Genomic DNA, 14,740 nt, shown 5'->3' with positions numbered 1-14,740 from the left:
CTAGTCACCACTAGATGTCACTGATATAAAATAAATTATATAGGATATTAATGTAGATGGCGCCACTAGATTTAATTATATAAATAAATAAAACTTTTTCGCTAAAGCAACATTATATTTAACATAAAAAATGAATAGTTCCCTTTTTTATTTAATATCACTGATTTTTGCTATCCATATTGTAATGTTTAACTTTTATTCCGTAAATTAAGTAATTATGAAATTGATTACAGCGCCATCTATTAGAATCTAGTAGTAATTCTTGTGCAATTAATTCTTACTAGTCATCGCTAGATGTCACAGTAATAAAATATAATTGATCTGATATTGATGTAGATGGCGCTAGTGAATTGTATTATATTTCGTTCATATGTGGGCATTTTCACAAAAATGTACCCCTCCTTGAAAAATATATTTTTTTTGATAGTATTATATTTTAAACTTTTTTTGGTCTCTTTAAAACGGAAATTCAATATACTTCAAGAAAACATATAATATGATGGGTTTAAAATGAGAAAACTGTAAAAATAATAGGACACAATGGAAAGTCTCGCAATTTTATATCAGTTGTGTGACTATATTCAGTAGCTGGAAAAACAGTGCAAAATATAAGAATTTTTAGATATTGTTTATTTATTAACTTAAAATCGTTATTTTGTATATTTTAAACACTCACTATTCCCAACTTTTGGATCTAAGCTAATTAAAAAAAAACAATAGTACTTATATTCAGTATTGTGACTCTGGTACTTCAACTGTCATTATTATCTTTACATTTAAAATGTTAGATACTTTTTTAGAGAAAAGGCAACAAATATTACACTTATGTATTATTCTCCATTAAAGAGACTGATTTGAAGGGCATTAAATGTAAAATCTACTGAAATATTTAAAAAATTCAGCTCCGTAATATAGGGACAGTCACACAACCGAATACCTAAAAAGGGAAAGGGTGCGTTTACATGGCGAAAAAAAAGTACGCAGGCACACATAATAAATATAATTATAAACTTAACTTAACTTCAAACTAAATTATCACAATCAGTTCGGGCTTAAGCCATCACATTATTATTATTTATCTAAAGGGTAAATTACTATCAAGATTCAAGAATAAGAAGTCTCTTTTATGTTTTATATTGGCACTATAGTAGAGCCAATTTAATAGGCAACATTTGACGTCTATCAATTTTATCTTCATAGGGTGGTAACCTGCTTAAAAACATCGATTAAAGTGAATTAATCGATACGGACTTGAAACATTTGTCAATCGAACTTGAAACACATGTCAATAATTTATGATAATTTTTATTCCCAAGTAATCAATGCATTCGATTCTAGATGTCAGATTTCGATTTTTAGAGTAACGTCTCTGGTATTTAAAAAGAAAAAAGGTTTATTGACACAAAATTGTAGCGACGTCAGTTCTGTAAATCAGAAATTGTTCATTATGTTTAGAATGGTTTATCAGTAAAATCAAGTCCTAAAATTACTTCTATCGGTCATTATTATTATAAATATGTAATCGTAATTGAAAAAAGTTAAACAAATGTGCAGTTCTAACAAAACGAAATATCATGTTATTCTATGTCGTGGTTACTAGGTTACGTTGTTGAATTTTGTTGAACTGTCAAATGTTGCCTATTAAAATGGCTCTACAATAATCAAATTAATCAGTCGATAATCAGTCTTCGTGATTCGTTTATTATTAACCTTAAATAATCTCAATCACCATATTTGATAAAAAAAATCTTGTTTCAGTGGACGCTGCAAACACGAAGGTTAATCTGTAAATAAAAAAAAAAACCAATGAAAAATATCGTGAAAAAAATTAATTTTTGTTCCATTATTATCTTTCGTAGTTATACAAGGCACATTGTCTAGATTCTTAGTTCTGCTGGCTTATTTTGTTTCTTTTTCTGCATAATGCTTCTTTTTTTTTTCCTCAAAAAAAAATTTTACTTCCTCATGCAAAATGATCAATCAGCTGTTGCGATTTGTATGGGGAAATAATTTTTATTTTTGAAATCTACTTTTTGCCGTAGTTTCCTACTCAGTCAAAAATGTCTTGGAAAAATATTTTTATAGCTCAAGAAAATCGCCATGTAAACATTGCTTTATGTGTTCAGGCATGTTGTGACTTTTCGTTCAGCGTATATGTGACCGCTCAAATAGTCACACAGCGGAAGTCACATTTGATAATCCTCTAGTAATAAAAACGGTTTAAAATATAACCACAACACTTATATTCATCAAAACTTTTGATCAACTTACATATAAAAACATTTAAAATAAAATTAACTAAATACTTACTACAAGATAGATAGATAGAAATAAGCCAAAATATGGTCACATACCTGAATGAAGAATTTGGTCCCTGCGGCTTGCAAACACGCGTGCACTCCTTCTAAGCAGTTTTTTGACCCTGACGGCTTCTAACCTGATAAGTTGCATAGCAGTAGCTATGGTGTTGACAGTAATGCAAAACTATTTGAACCACAGTAATTTTCTTTTTAGAAAATCGGTGACACAACTGAATGTTCCGGGAAGGACAATTTTTTTGATTTTCTTTTTTATTTTTTTATCTTTTATTTTGTTATATAAGGTTATTATATTTTAACTATTATCACAGTAACTGATTATCCTGGACCAAATAAAACCTTAAAAGATGGTACCTTTCTTACAAAAAAGTTAAGAAATAATTTAATAAACGCGTAAGAGTAAGCAGGGGACAGCGTAAAAATTACCCATTTTTCAATTGTTATTTATAATTAACTTAACTTTATTTTAGATTTTGTCATAGTTTTTGTTAAAAAAACAAAATATTGTATACGTATAATCACTTTGATAACATATATAAATAATTCTGGCAACTACTTCATTATATAGAATTTAATGAATTCGAGGGACAGTTGAAAATCAGGGGGGTATACATTTTTGTGAAAATGCCCATGTATGTAAGTTCATCGTTTTGATTAGAACTCTAAACTCTTAAATAAATAAAGGAGAAAACTAATAAAAGACTCAGAAAAATCTTATAATACATCATCTAGATTCTAGGTAAATGAATAAAACAAAACCAAATATCTCTGTTCCTAATACGTTTCGAGATTCAATGTTCATAATATCTTTGCTCAAAATTTATTGCTCTTTTAAAATATCCAAGTTTCATCACTGGCCGTGAAAGTTCATCACAACGCCAAGTTTACCCAAACCCCTTTAGGTAAATTAATGCTTGCTCTCGTCTTTAACATGCATTACCGTCTCCGTATTCAGTATTGTATAGAATACCTAGGCAAAGTATAAAATGAGTAATATTTCATTTATTACCAATAATATGTTTTAGGTTGCCATTGCCATTGTGTATTCATTGCCTAGAGCCCTAGACAATATTAAATAGAATACCTGATTATGTAGATTTCCCGGTAACATAATTTATATATTATAATGCGAAAGTCTGCTTGTCTGTTACGCTTTCGAAGCTATACTAAAAATAAAATCAGAATGAAAAATCGAATAGGTATATGTACTTTATTGCAAAAATGAATACCTATATATAATTATTAACTGTATTGTAAATGTAATACCCAAAGAGTGTATGTGTCTTTCACAGGTTATAAATAAGAAATTAAATATCACTCAAAAATAAAACCACATCTGATAATATACCACTTTATTAAATATAAATACATAGTCTAAATAAAAATCACATTAAACCTTAACAGTAGTAACTACCACTGTCGGCTCCACAGCATCAGGGACATGGAAGAAATATAACATGAACCCTGCCGCAAGCAAAAAATGGAATGCTAAAATCGATCCAACGAGAATTAGGAAGTATTTCGACTTTCTTAGCGCTGGTAGAAGCCAGAAAATCAATACTGCTCCAGATATAAAAGCCCCGAGGAGTACTAATAGCCATTGCAGCCAGGATACTTGAATGGTCCATAGTATTGCAACTGGGACGTATATTGACAGGGAATAACCGTAGAGGCAGAACAGCGACATCATTGTTGGCGCTGATGAACCCTGTAAAAAAATATGTTTTTATAAGATGACAAAAAATAAAATTTTATAGCATTATATGCAACTAATGAATATTTGAAATTAAACAAATTCGATCAGGTTTCGAATGCACATCTCAAACGACACACAAAGCTTTTGAATCGTAAAATTACAGAAAAATAATAATTTTCCAACAATTTTTTGGGTAAAACTATGCTTACTAGTAATACTAGTAAAATAAATGCGAAAGCATGTTTTTTAGTTACAGAAGTTTCCTTTGACCACGCGTTTTAAATCCTCTATTTTTTAAATATAGTTTTATATATGCCATGTTTTTCCAAACACATTCATTCAATAAAACCTATTTAAAAAATCTTATTAACATTTTTTTTCACCAAAATTAAACCAAATCGTTACCTTTAGAGAATTTGTTAGCGATTTGTTTATATAACTTTACAGAATTTGTATACAAGATATACCTGAATCTCAATCTGATCCTGAGCATCAGGCGTCGATGTCCACTTGAGTGCGGCCCACAGAGCGAGCGGCACGAGCCACACGTAGCAGAAGATCGCCGTCGCCGCGTACGACACCAGGTGGAAGTCGTACTTCCAGTGAATGAGCTTGTTAGCGTTCTGGAGATAGCTCGCTATGTTCCCACTTACGGCTATTGTGAAGATCTGCAAGTTAATTTAATGGGACTTTAGATATTATATGTAAAAAACCAGTCAATTAAATACATTTATCTTCAAACAATAACACATATTATAACAACTAAAAGAAAATAATAATTAAACATAGAACAAAGAAATCAATAAGAAAATAATATTCAGATGTTCTCTGGCTGTGAAATAGTCCAGGCATAGAATATACCAAGAGTTCTTACATTGCATTACTTGCATAGAATTAAAAATAAAATGTTACTGTAGTTGTAGTTTTATTGTAATATCTTACCAGTGTTACGGAAATCCAAACTGGACCATACAGGTCGGGTTTTCCTTTGATCCTCTCATCAAAATAGTTACGAGACACCTTCTGCGGCAGGACTGAAGATACAATTCTCTCGACCACCTCAGTGGTGTGAACATCAAAGTACTTTTGATAGTATTCTATTGTCCAAAAGTTATGATTGCCTGAAACATTAAATTTATCAAGTGCAGTAGTTTCTTAAAATAATAACTAAGAAGTAACAGTCAAACAGATCAAAGAACAGTATTAAATTACATTGCACAATGTATACAAATGTATTGTGTACAGAAAATTATAATTTATGTATATAAAATATGTATTTAAAAAGTTTCATACCACTTTTTGGAGCCTCTTGATCCTCACTAACTGGCTTGGGTTCTACATAGTCATAGCTTTGTGTACTGGGGTTTGTGTATTGGTTTGTATGCACAGCCTCCACGTCGATTCGAGCACTTCTGTTGTGCTCTGGTGAATAATCTTTAAAGTTTAACAACTCCCCGGTGTTCACATTCGACATCGTGTATTTTTTTTCACTAAATATTCAGTTCATAACAAGTAAATAGAACTTCTTCTAGGAAAAATAGGATCAATATTTTGTTATCAACTGTCAGTGACGCATACACTGTCATATGTCAATAATTGGAGAAATGTCACAATGTAGGTATGTAATAGCAATAGTGTTTGCCAAAATCGGTAAAATATTTGAAACGATTTGAAACATGGAACTATATATACTACGTATGGAACCCACACTCCCTAAGAAAAAGTCAAAAAATTTGACCTTGAATCTTATCGTTTCCCCTCCGTCTCTTTCTAGTTACGGTGAGTCATAATATATATAGTATGTCTATATTTCCGTGGGGTGAGTATAAATGTAAAAAATTCAGGATATTAAGGAAAAAAATAACGGATACATCAATTTTATTCGTATTAAAATTTTACTATAATACTAGATTTTGCCCGCGACTTCGTCCTCGTTGAAGTCATAAAACATAAAATCCCATTTATCCCGTGGGGATTTCGGAATAGCCTTTCTAAGTGCACCTTTAGGATACTCTAGATATACAGAGTGTGCCAAATTTCATGTCTTTAGGTCCAGTGATTTTAGGCTGTGCGTTGTCTGTCAGTCACTAAGTAACGGGAGAGTTTTATATTTATTGATTGATTGATGGTTGATGATTTACGGCGGAAATAAATTACGTAATTGCATTTATTATTCTAATATAGTTACTGTAGAATTTTTGCAAATAGATAAAAAATAGATGTTCAAGTATTTAACATTGGAAAATTGTAATGTTCCTTTCAGCGTTTTTTCATGTTTGCGTCTTCCGTCTTGCATCTTCAGAACACAGGACCACTATAAATTATGACAACATTTTGCTGTATAATTTGGCGTTACGTCCAGTCATTTGAGGAATTAATGAAGTAAAATATCAATGTGTTTTTATAATATTTATTTATCATTACAATGCCAACTGCCTTTACAAATTTGCAAATTATAAGATAATAACAATAAAAAGTAACGAAATCGGTTCACTGAAAATATTTTTATCATTCCATACCCTTAAGTATTTAAATAGTTTTAAGAGTACTTGAAATATGAGATCGTGGTCTAGCGCTTCCCTATCATACAATAAAAAACAAAATATAATATATTCAGGGTGTAATCGTTAAGTGTGCACAGGTGATTATTCCGTAACTATTGCAGGTATCAAAAAACTTTAAACTGATATCGATATGATACTGATATGATACTTTACCTAATGAGTAAAATAACAATAATAACTTTTTTTAAATATAACAAGAAATATCTAAAAATGTAACTTTAAACCCTCCCATACATTTTATTTCCCGTAACGTATATATTACGTTCCCACTGCTGGGACATGGCCTCCTATGAGGTTACAGCCACATCCACCACACTGGCCAAGTGCGGGTTTAAAATGAATGTTGCATATCTTCACTTTTTCAAAACAGGATATTTTTAATAACTACCGATTTTAATTAATTCAATTTATTCCTTGCCCATAATTTTTATAGTTTCACATGTATGTAAGTATGTATATATTTGTATGTATATATTTATATATAATATATATATTATGATGTATTTATTTATAGATTTATTATTTATGTATATTTATTCTTTAGGTTATAATTATATTTTATATTTATTTATTATTCATTTTCTTTTAGTTCAAATCAAAATTTTAAGTTTGTAATGCACCACCACCATAAATGTAATCCTTCTAAATTTTCGGGTTGTCTGGCAGAAATCGCTTACAGCGATAAGACCACCCTCTGTACACGTTGTTACTTGTATGGTTCTTAGTTTATAATCCTGTATTATGTGTGCAATAAAGTATTTTTCATTCATTCATTTCATTTCTTTTAATTCTACTATATTTAGCCATGTATTACGTTCCGCTAGATTGGACGGAAACCTGTAAAGAGAAAAGAAGATTATTTGCAAAATATAAAAAAAAAATGTCATTTAGATACAGATAACACAAAATTTGTGCTGTTGTCTTGTGCTTCTATTTCAGTAGGTACCATATATGTATGTACTTTGAGTTTTTGATTTTACAATATATCATTATATAAAAGTAGTAAACAACGTTTTTATACCATTAACTTTCACGCCAATTGAACTAACTCAAGTGGAGAAAGACTTCTCCTCATATAAAATACCTACCATACCGAAATATATGTACACAATTTTATAAAGTATGGACACCCTAGTCTAATATTTATTACAATCATGAAACATTTAATAATAAGCAAATAACGATGTTAAATGGAAAAAACCTAATCAAAATTAACATTATAATCACAACTTCGATCTATTATTCCAGATTTAACAACAATTAAAGTAGAAATATTACTAAACTACAATTTTACATGAAGCGTAGTTTATGCATGGTTTTTTGTACTTACGAATGAAATATAATATCACATCCTGGATGCCATTCACTTTTGCAACCGCGCACAATATATTTACAACCATTTCTATTAATTTTGGCTCAGAATAATTCCAAAATACAAGAACAAACTCACGAAATGAACATAAACATCCGCCATTTTGCAATAAACATTATTTGACACTCGGAGCAATTAACAAGCCTGGAGAAGTAACAATTATAGTAGAGCCATTTTAATAGGCAACATTTGACAGTTCAACAAAATTCAACAACGTAACCTAGTAACGACGACATAGAATAATATGATATTTCGTTTTGTTAGAACTGCACATTTGCTTAACTTTTTTCAATTACGATAACATATTTATAATAATAATGACCGATACAAGTAATTTTAGGATTTGATTTTACTGATAAACCATTCTAAACATAATAAACAATTTCTGATTTAAAGAACTGACGTTGCTACAATTTTGTGTCAATAAACCTTTTTTCTTTTTAAATACCAGAGACGTTACTCTAAAAATCGAAATCTGACATCTAGAATCGAATGCATTGATTACTTGGGAATAAAAATCATCATAAATTATTGACATGTGTTTCAAGTTCGATTGACAAATGTTTCAAGTCCGTATCGATTAATTCACTTTAATCGATGTTTTAAGCAGGTTACCACCCTATGAAGATAAAATTGATAGACGTCAAATGTTGCCTATTAAATTGGCTCGACAATAATTGAACAATATAGCACTAGTTTGGCCTTTTTGGCTTATGGCAAAATGTCATGCGAAAAAAGAGGACAGATATATGTCAGTTCGACAGTTTGAAATGACATGTGCCCATGTCAATTTGCTGGTCACGGACGCATGGTGATTTTAATTATTATTTTTGAAGTGAAAAACGAGTGTTTTAGTTTAATTTGTTATTTTATGAAAAGAAAATTGACTAAAGATAAAATGGCTTGTGTTGCTTACGGCTGTAAAAGCCATAGTAGTGGGAAATCGGATGAAGATAGGAATTTATCATATCCCAGGTTAGTGATTTTGATCAATTTTTGGCTTGTATTATAAATCAGTGAATTTACGTTATTTTCCAAATCATCTATGTTTTATCTACCCTTGATCATTGAAATGAAATCATAATTAGCTTCTTTTTGAGAGATAATGCAAAATATTACTTCCATAGTGTTGTGCAATTATCGATACTTTAATAGAAACGAAATATACGTACTTTGCTACGGTACTTTGACAATGACTGCTTTAAATCAAATAGGTTAGGAGAAAAAAGTTATTTAAGCATGGATTATTGTTATTTGTAGGTTTCCGGCTTGTGAAAAGTTAAAAGATGTTTGGGTTAAGGCTATACACAGGGCAAATTGGAAGCCTTCAAAATATTCTCGGCTTTGTTCAAAACATTTTGGATTAGACTGTTATTTGGACGGGAAGAAAAGGAAAGTGCTTTGCAGAGATGCTGTGCCAACCATATTCGAACATTACCCTACTTACTTACAGAAGGTACTGTATCAAGTCAATTAATATATCCACAATTAAATTAGAAATAGTTATGCGACCCTTGTTAATGTGATCTATCACTTTTATATATTTATATTTTTACTAGAACCAAAAACAAGGTAAGACTGTACTTTATAGGGCGTGGAATTTGGGGGTAGTGGGGGGTGGAGAGAGGGGGGGGTGGGTACTAGGAACTTCCCCTGTAAAGGGGGGGGGGCGCGGAAATTAATAGTTTTCGAGATATTTACAAATGAAGTTTTTAAGGTTATGTTGGATTGTTACCACTTTTTGTAACTACTTATAAATAATTTACCTACTTTTTTGTTTCGTTTCAACTCATATATAGCCCAGCTCTTTTTTATTTATGGTGATTTTCTTTTTTAATTCCAGGAGTCTAAAAAGATAGCCAGAAACAAAATCATCGATTCTCAGAGAAAACTTCGACGTATCAGCAATCTTCAGCCTGGTTTAGATGCACCATCAAAAATAATATGAAATGATTGTATAAATTTGACGCAGAGAAACCCGAACCACATATTCGTGAATTCGAAATTATATTTCTGTTCTGAGTCGATAAAGCATACGTGAAAAAATAGAAACTAAATAAAAATGCGTATTCTCAACATATTCATAACAACAAAATACACATGACGCGAAGTTGTTTACATAGACGTGACGTCACGCGTGTTTCAGTCAAAATGGCCGACTGCAGAATTTCAATGTTTTATTTTATTGATAATCTCGTTAATCTTAATGTTTTTTATATTTCTAAGTCACTATTTTTAATTTATTTATTATACATTTTCCCTTAAAAACACTAATTCGATCATTTATGGATACTGTCGTCATGCCTATTCTGTGAGTCAGATTATAAACTAACGATTTTTACAAGTTTACGGTGGCATGTATTTTTAATAATAAATATTATAATTTGGTTTTTAAGTTTCAAATTAAAATTTTGTAAAAAGAATGTATATTTGTTTTATTTGAAGCAATTTATTTTTAACTAGAGGTGCCTCCGCGACTTTGCACACGTGTTCTCAGGGAACAAACAATTTCTTTCCCATGGGAATGAGTTCTTTTTCTATAAGATTCTATAAGATTGATTCCATCTGATATGTTATTCTAAAGTTTAAACTATATTATTGTAAAGTTTAAAAAAAATCATTCAGTAGTTTTTACGTGAAAGAGTAACAAACATCCATTCTTAAATATTTTCGACTTTATAAGTAGGATACGATTATTAATTTGTAAGGAAATGAAACCCTAAAAACAACCTAATAATATTTTTTTATAAATATGTATCACCATACGAAATCCAGGCCAGGCAAAATCAACACATTATGCCATAAATGGCGTAACGCCATAAATGGCGTGCAAATTACATCAGCTCCGCAACATTATTTAAGATAAGAAGAACATTATTTCAGTCACATCATAAAAGGTACATATTATAATAATATATTCAATACTCAAAATTAAACATAACATAAATCAAGATATTTGATTACTCTTTACAAAAATACAAATTTCATAAATATGCACGGTAAAGTTAACAACTTAAGTTTATATAGCGGTTTACAAGATTCATACGAACCTACACCACAAATTATCTTCAAGCAATTTTATAACTCAATTTTTTATTTATCGATATCTTGATTATCGAAGTGGCAAGCACTACCTTTTTAGAACAAAAAGTGACTACATGTGGATTTGAATGCCAAGCCGATAACAGGGTGTTGTCTCTTTCTATCGCATTAATTAGGGTATTGAATAAAAGAGAGCCACTATATAAGAAACGTTCAATTAATTGTTACTTCTCCAGGCTTGTTAATTGCTCCGAGATTTGACACCTAGAATTGGGGCTGCCGCGCAACGATTTTCATAACATAATTCAAAATATGGGAAAAAAATTATGAGCGTGTTCGATAAGCAGTCCATTTTAAAAGTTGTAAACCTTTGTTATTTCAATGGAAAAGCAAACCTGCATGAATCTCGTTTAAATTTCATTTTTTTAGCGGATTTTATTAATGATTTATGTCATATAGACTATTATTACTGACAGTCGATTTTTTAATGCACGTCAATAGGGGAAAAATTTACAATCACGCTGGCTACCCTATGGGGTAAACAGGGGTTACTTGCGGTCATTCTATCAGTTTTTTATTTATTCTTTGGGTTCCAGTATGACTATAGTTCCATGATTTGAAATCATTCAGGTTCACACTTAGCCAATGAAATGACAAGAACCACAGAGCAACTAAGTACAATACGACCAACGTAACTTGGCGGGCCTGAACATAGCCTCTACGAACTTTTGCGCATGTACACTCGTAAAAAAAAGTGTTATAGGCATTTATTTCTTTTAAACTGAAATTCGAATAAAAATTTCCTTATACAGAGACCAAGTACAAATAAAATAAATATCAAAACGCTATGAGACAATAAAAATAACCCAATGAATTCAGGATTCACTCAGCAACTCTTAAAAAAACTTTGTTCCCGAATAATACAAAATTCCAAGTAGAATATTCCAAATTATCACTAAAACAAACTTAAACACGAACAAATTTAAACTTAACACTCAACAATATAATAATAACAAATAATAACGATCAACTCAACGAAAACTTTTGTAACCGCCTGTACTCAAGACAGAGATAGCGACACGAACACGACACCAATGTTAACGTGTGACTGAGATACATAATTGCGTACCGAGAATTGCCGAATATGCACGAAGTTATACGACGTAAACAAAAAGGGATGTCCACTATGCGTGTCTGAGGATATTGATTAATCGATTTTTTTTTCAAATCGATTGAAATTGAATTGTGAAATATATTTATATTTAATTTTATAATAGGTTTCAAATATTCTCAATCAGTCCTTATTGTAGTGGTCGTTTATAAATAAATGATATTTAACTAAATCATGTCTTACAACCATGAAAATAAAATGTTATTAGTTTTTTTTTGCTATTAAACTCGAAATCTCTTTTACTAACGACAAAATTCAATAAGTTTGTAAAGCTATTTCGTTCAGTATCTCATATAAACAAAAATCAATAAATTTCAAATCGATAAAAATCGATTGCGATATTCGTTCGAATAAAGGGATGATTGTGTTTACATAGAGTCAATCCCTAGCCTAGATCTCCGCCCCGCGCACGCCGCCTCATGCCACCATTTCGTTCCTAAAAAACGTTCGTGCGCAGCCTTCTGCGCGAAGTTCAGGCCCGCCAAGTTACGTTGGCCGTAGTGTAATTTATGACAACTGACATTTTAAGTTATGTCAATTTTTACAAATAAAAAATTTGAATTGATGTTACACCTAAGAAAATAAATAAATTTGTAAAAGGAAAAATGTTTTTAGAAAGATCGAATTATGTTTTGAGAGGATTCAGTATATTACGAAACAATTTAAGAAATTATAATGTTGTTGCCTCTGTGTTACAAAACCCAAATGTTGGAGAAAAAGCTGAAGTTAAGGTTATATTTTGTAAATATTAAATTTAAATATTTCTTAAAGTAAATATTTACTAAGCTCTACGATTATTTCTACTTTCAGGGCTGGGTTAGGAGTTTACGTATACAAAAGGAACACATTTTTGCGGACGTAAGCGACGGTTCTTGCGCCAAAAAGTTACAAATTGTAATACCTAAAAATTTAAAGACCGATGATCTAACTTACGGCAGTGCTGTGCATATCACTGGAAAACTGGACACTAGTCCTCGAGGACAGCTTGAATTACGAGCTGAACATATTAAAGTCTATGGAAAATGTGTTGTTTTAGATGGATACCCTTTCAATCCAAGAACGGCGCATCCTCCTGAATATGTACGTCAATTCTTACACTTACGATCTCGTACAAACTATATATCAGCGATGTTGAGAGTTCGTCACTCAGTCACAAAACATATACACGACTTTTTCTGTTCTAGAAATTATTTGAATGTAAACACACCAATATTAACATCAAATGACTGTGAAGGTGCTGGAGAAACATTTAAAGTGCTGCCAGATAGCGCAGATACAATTAAGGCTATGATGCAAGAAGGCAGGACCCCAGATACTGTTTATTTTGGTACAAAATCATTCCTCACTGTATCAGGGCAGTTACATTTAGAAGCTGTATGTCGAGGCATGGGAAATGTTTATACATTAGGTCCTACATTCAGAGCTGAAAACTCTAGATCAAGATTGCATTTATCTGAATTTTATATGCTTGAATCTGAGTTGGCTTTTTGTGAAACCATAGAAGAGTTACAGGCAGTTATAGAAAGTCTAATGAAGTATATATTTACAGAAATTAGAAATACAAATGAAGATGATTTACATTTAATTGATAAGAATAATATGAGTCCAAAATGGCTGAATGAACAATTTATTACACTAAGTTATGATGAAGCAAAAAGTATTTTAGATAAAAAAGGTATGACTTCTAATGAAGAGGGAATAAATAAAGAACAAGAGTTGGCTTTAGTAGAGCATTGTAATGGTATTCCAGTGTTTGTTGTGAATTGGCCAAAGGATTTAAAATCATTTTATATGAAGGAATTGGAATCTGACAATAGCAAGGTAATAACTTTTAAGTATTTGTAAACTACCCAATGATTGCACTGCAAATTATCAAAGGTATACTCATTTTAAAATGTTTTATTTATATTTAAAACTCAATTCTTTGTTACAGGTGGAGGCATTAGATCTCCTAGGGCCAATCACAGGTGAAATAGCAGGAGGAAGTTTAAGAGAAGATAATTATGAGAAACTGCAATCAAAACTGCCATCAGAAGCATTGAATTGGTATTTAGAACTACGAAAATTCGGCAATATCCCCACTGGAGGCTTTGGTCTAGGAATAGAGAGGCTGTTACAAGTTTTATGTGGTATACAAAATATAAAGGATACACTACCATTCCCTAGGTGGCCACATAATTGTAGTATGTAGTTAGACATGTAAATAGATGTACATAATATGTTGAAAATAAATTATTATGAGTTTGTACTTGTTTTATTGAATCCCCTCTGAATCCTTTTATAGATGTTATGAGTTTTTTTTATTTAAATAGATGTATGTTTGTTGAAAATAAATTATTATGAGTTTATACTTGTTTTATTGAATCCCCTCTGAATCCTATTATAGATGTTGAGTTTTTTAATTTCTTTACAAAACTGATATTTAAAAATTAATCTCTGATGATATTTGTAGTTATTTACCTCCAAACATATCCATCCAATTTTGTTACCCATAGAGTAAAATAATATTATATCGGGTAATTTTACCAAAAGTCGCCTTAAATAATAGTTAAATTATGTAGGTAAAACATTTTTAGT

At 30.8% G+C, this 14,740-nt stretch overlaps 3 protein-coding genes across 4 annotated transcripts; 2 read left to right on the top strand and 1 right to left on the bottom strand.

The window, feature by feature from the left end:
- Positions 1-3,655: 3,655 nt before the first annotated feature.
- Positions 3,656-5,600, bottom strand: LOC149896998 (protein YIPF2). Its single transcript, XM_090116728.1, has 4 exons — positions 5,308-5,600; positions 4,957-5,135; positions 4,482-4,682; positions 3,656-4,026 (listed from the first exon to the last, which is right to left on the bottom strand). The coding sequence occupies exons 1-4, from the start codon at positions 5,486-5,488 to the stop codon at positions 3,709-3,711; spliced, it is 879 nt and encodes a 292-aa protein (XP_089972854.1). The 5' UTR covers positions 5,489-5,600; the 3' UTR covers positions 3,656-3,708.
- A 3,150-nt stretch (positions 5,601-8,750) lies between these two features.
- Positions 8,751-9,898, top strand: LOC149896997 (THAP domain-containing protein 1-like). The gene is made up of 3 exons (XM_090117015.1): positions 8,751-8,925; positions 9,211-9,406; positions 9,794-9,898. Exons 1-3 carry the CDS (start codon positions 8,759-8,761, stop codon positions 9,896-9,898), a joined length of 468 nt encoding a protein of 155 aa, XP_089973141.1. The 5' UTR covers positions 8,751-8,758.
- A 2,813-nt stretch (positions 9,899-12,711) lies between these two features.
- On the top strand, positions 12,712-14,448 carry AsnRS-m (asparagine--tRNA ligase, mitochondrial). Of its 2 annotated transcripts, XM_090116888.1 has the most exons (4): positions 12,712-12,894; positions 12,974-13,490; positions 13,713-13,984; positions 14,097-14,448. In XM_090116888.1, exons 1-4 carry the CDS (start codon positions 12,769-12,771, stop codon positions 14,352-14,354), a joined length of 1,173 nt encoding a protein of 390 aa, XP_089973014.1. In that variant the 5' UTR covers positions 12,712-12,768; the 3' UTR covers positions 14,355-14,448. The 2 variants fall into 2 exon arrangements, with proteins under 2 accessions (XP_089973014.1, XP_089973013.1); XM_090116887.1 differs by having other exon boundaries at positions 12,974-13,984; positions 14,097-14,447.
- Positions 14,449-14,740: the final 292 nt, after the last annotated feature.

Source organism: Colias eurytheme, chromosome 26 (assembly GCF_061535395.1).
Source record: "Colias eurytheme isolate Ceu_HAF_F1 chromosome 26, ilColEury1 Martin Lab GWU primary, whole genome shotgun sequence".
NCBI classification, from domain to species: domain Eukaryota; kingdom Metazoa; phylum Arthropoda; class Insecta; order Lepidoptera; family Pieridae; genus Colias; species Colias eurytheme.
The sequence above is the reverse complement of the archived record's forward strand: the minus strand, read 5'-3'. Positions and strand labels throughout refer to the sequence as shown.

Coding starts and splice junctions, on each gene's coding strand:
- LOC149896998 (XM_090116728.1), bottom strand. CDS start 5,488: ATGTCGAATGTGAACACCGGGGAGTTGTTAAACTTTAAAGATTATTCA. Junction 5,136..5,307: donor TCAAGAGGCTCCAAAAAGTG/GTATGAAACTTT, acceptor TTAATGTTTCAG/GCAATCATAACTTTTGGACA. Junction 4,027..4,481: donor AGGATCAGATTGAGATTCAG/GTATATCTTGTA, acceptor ATTTTTTTACAG/GGTTCATCAGCGCCAACAAT.
- LOC149896997 (XM_090117015.1), top strand. CDS start 8,759: ATGGTGATTTTAATTATTATTTTTGAAGTGAAAAACGAGTGTTTTAGT. Junction 8,926..9,210: donor AGGAATTTATCATATCCCAG/GTTAGTGATTTT, acceptor TGTTATTTGTAG/GTTTCCGGCTTGTGAAAAGT. Junction 9,407..9,793: donor ACCCTACTTACTTACAGAAG/GTACTGTATCAA, acceptor TTTTAATTCCAG/GAGTCTAAAAAGATAGCCAG.
- AsnRS-m (XM_090116887.1), top strand. CDS start 12,769: ATGTTTTTAGAAAGATCGAATTATGTTTTGAGAGGATTCAGTATATTA. Junction 12,895..12,973: donor GAGAAAAAGCTGAAGTTAAG/GTTATATTTTGT, acceptor TTCTACTTTCAG/GGCTGGGTTAGGAGTTTACG. Junction 13,985..14,096: donor TGGAATCTGACAATAGCAAG/GTAATAACTTTT, acceptor TCTTTGTTACAG/GTGGAGGCATTAGATCTCCT.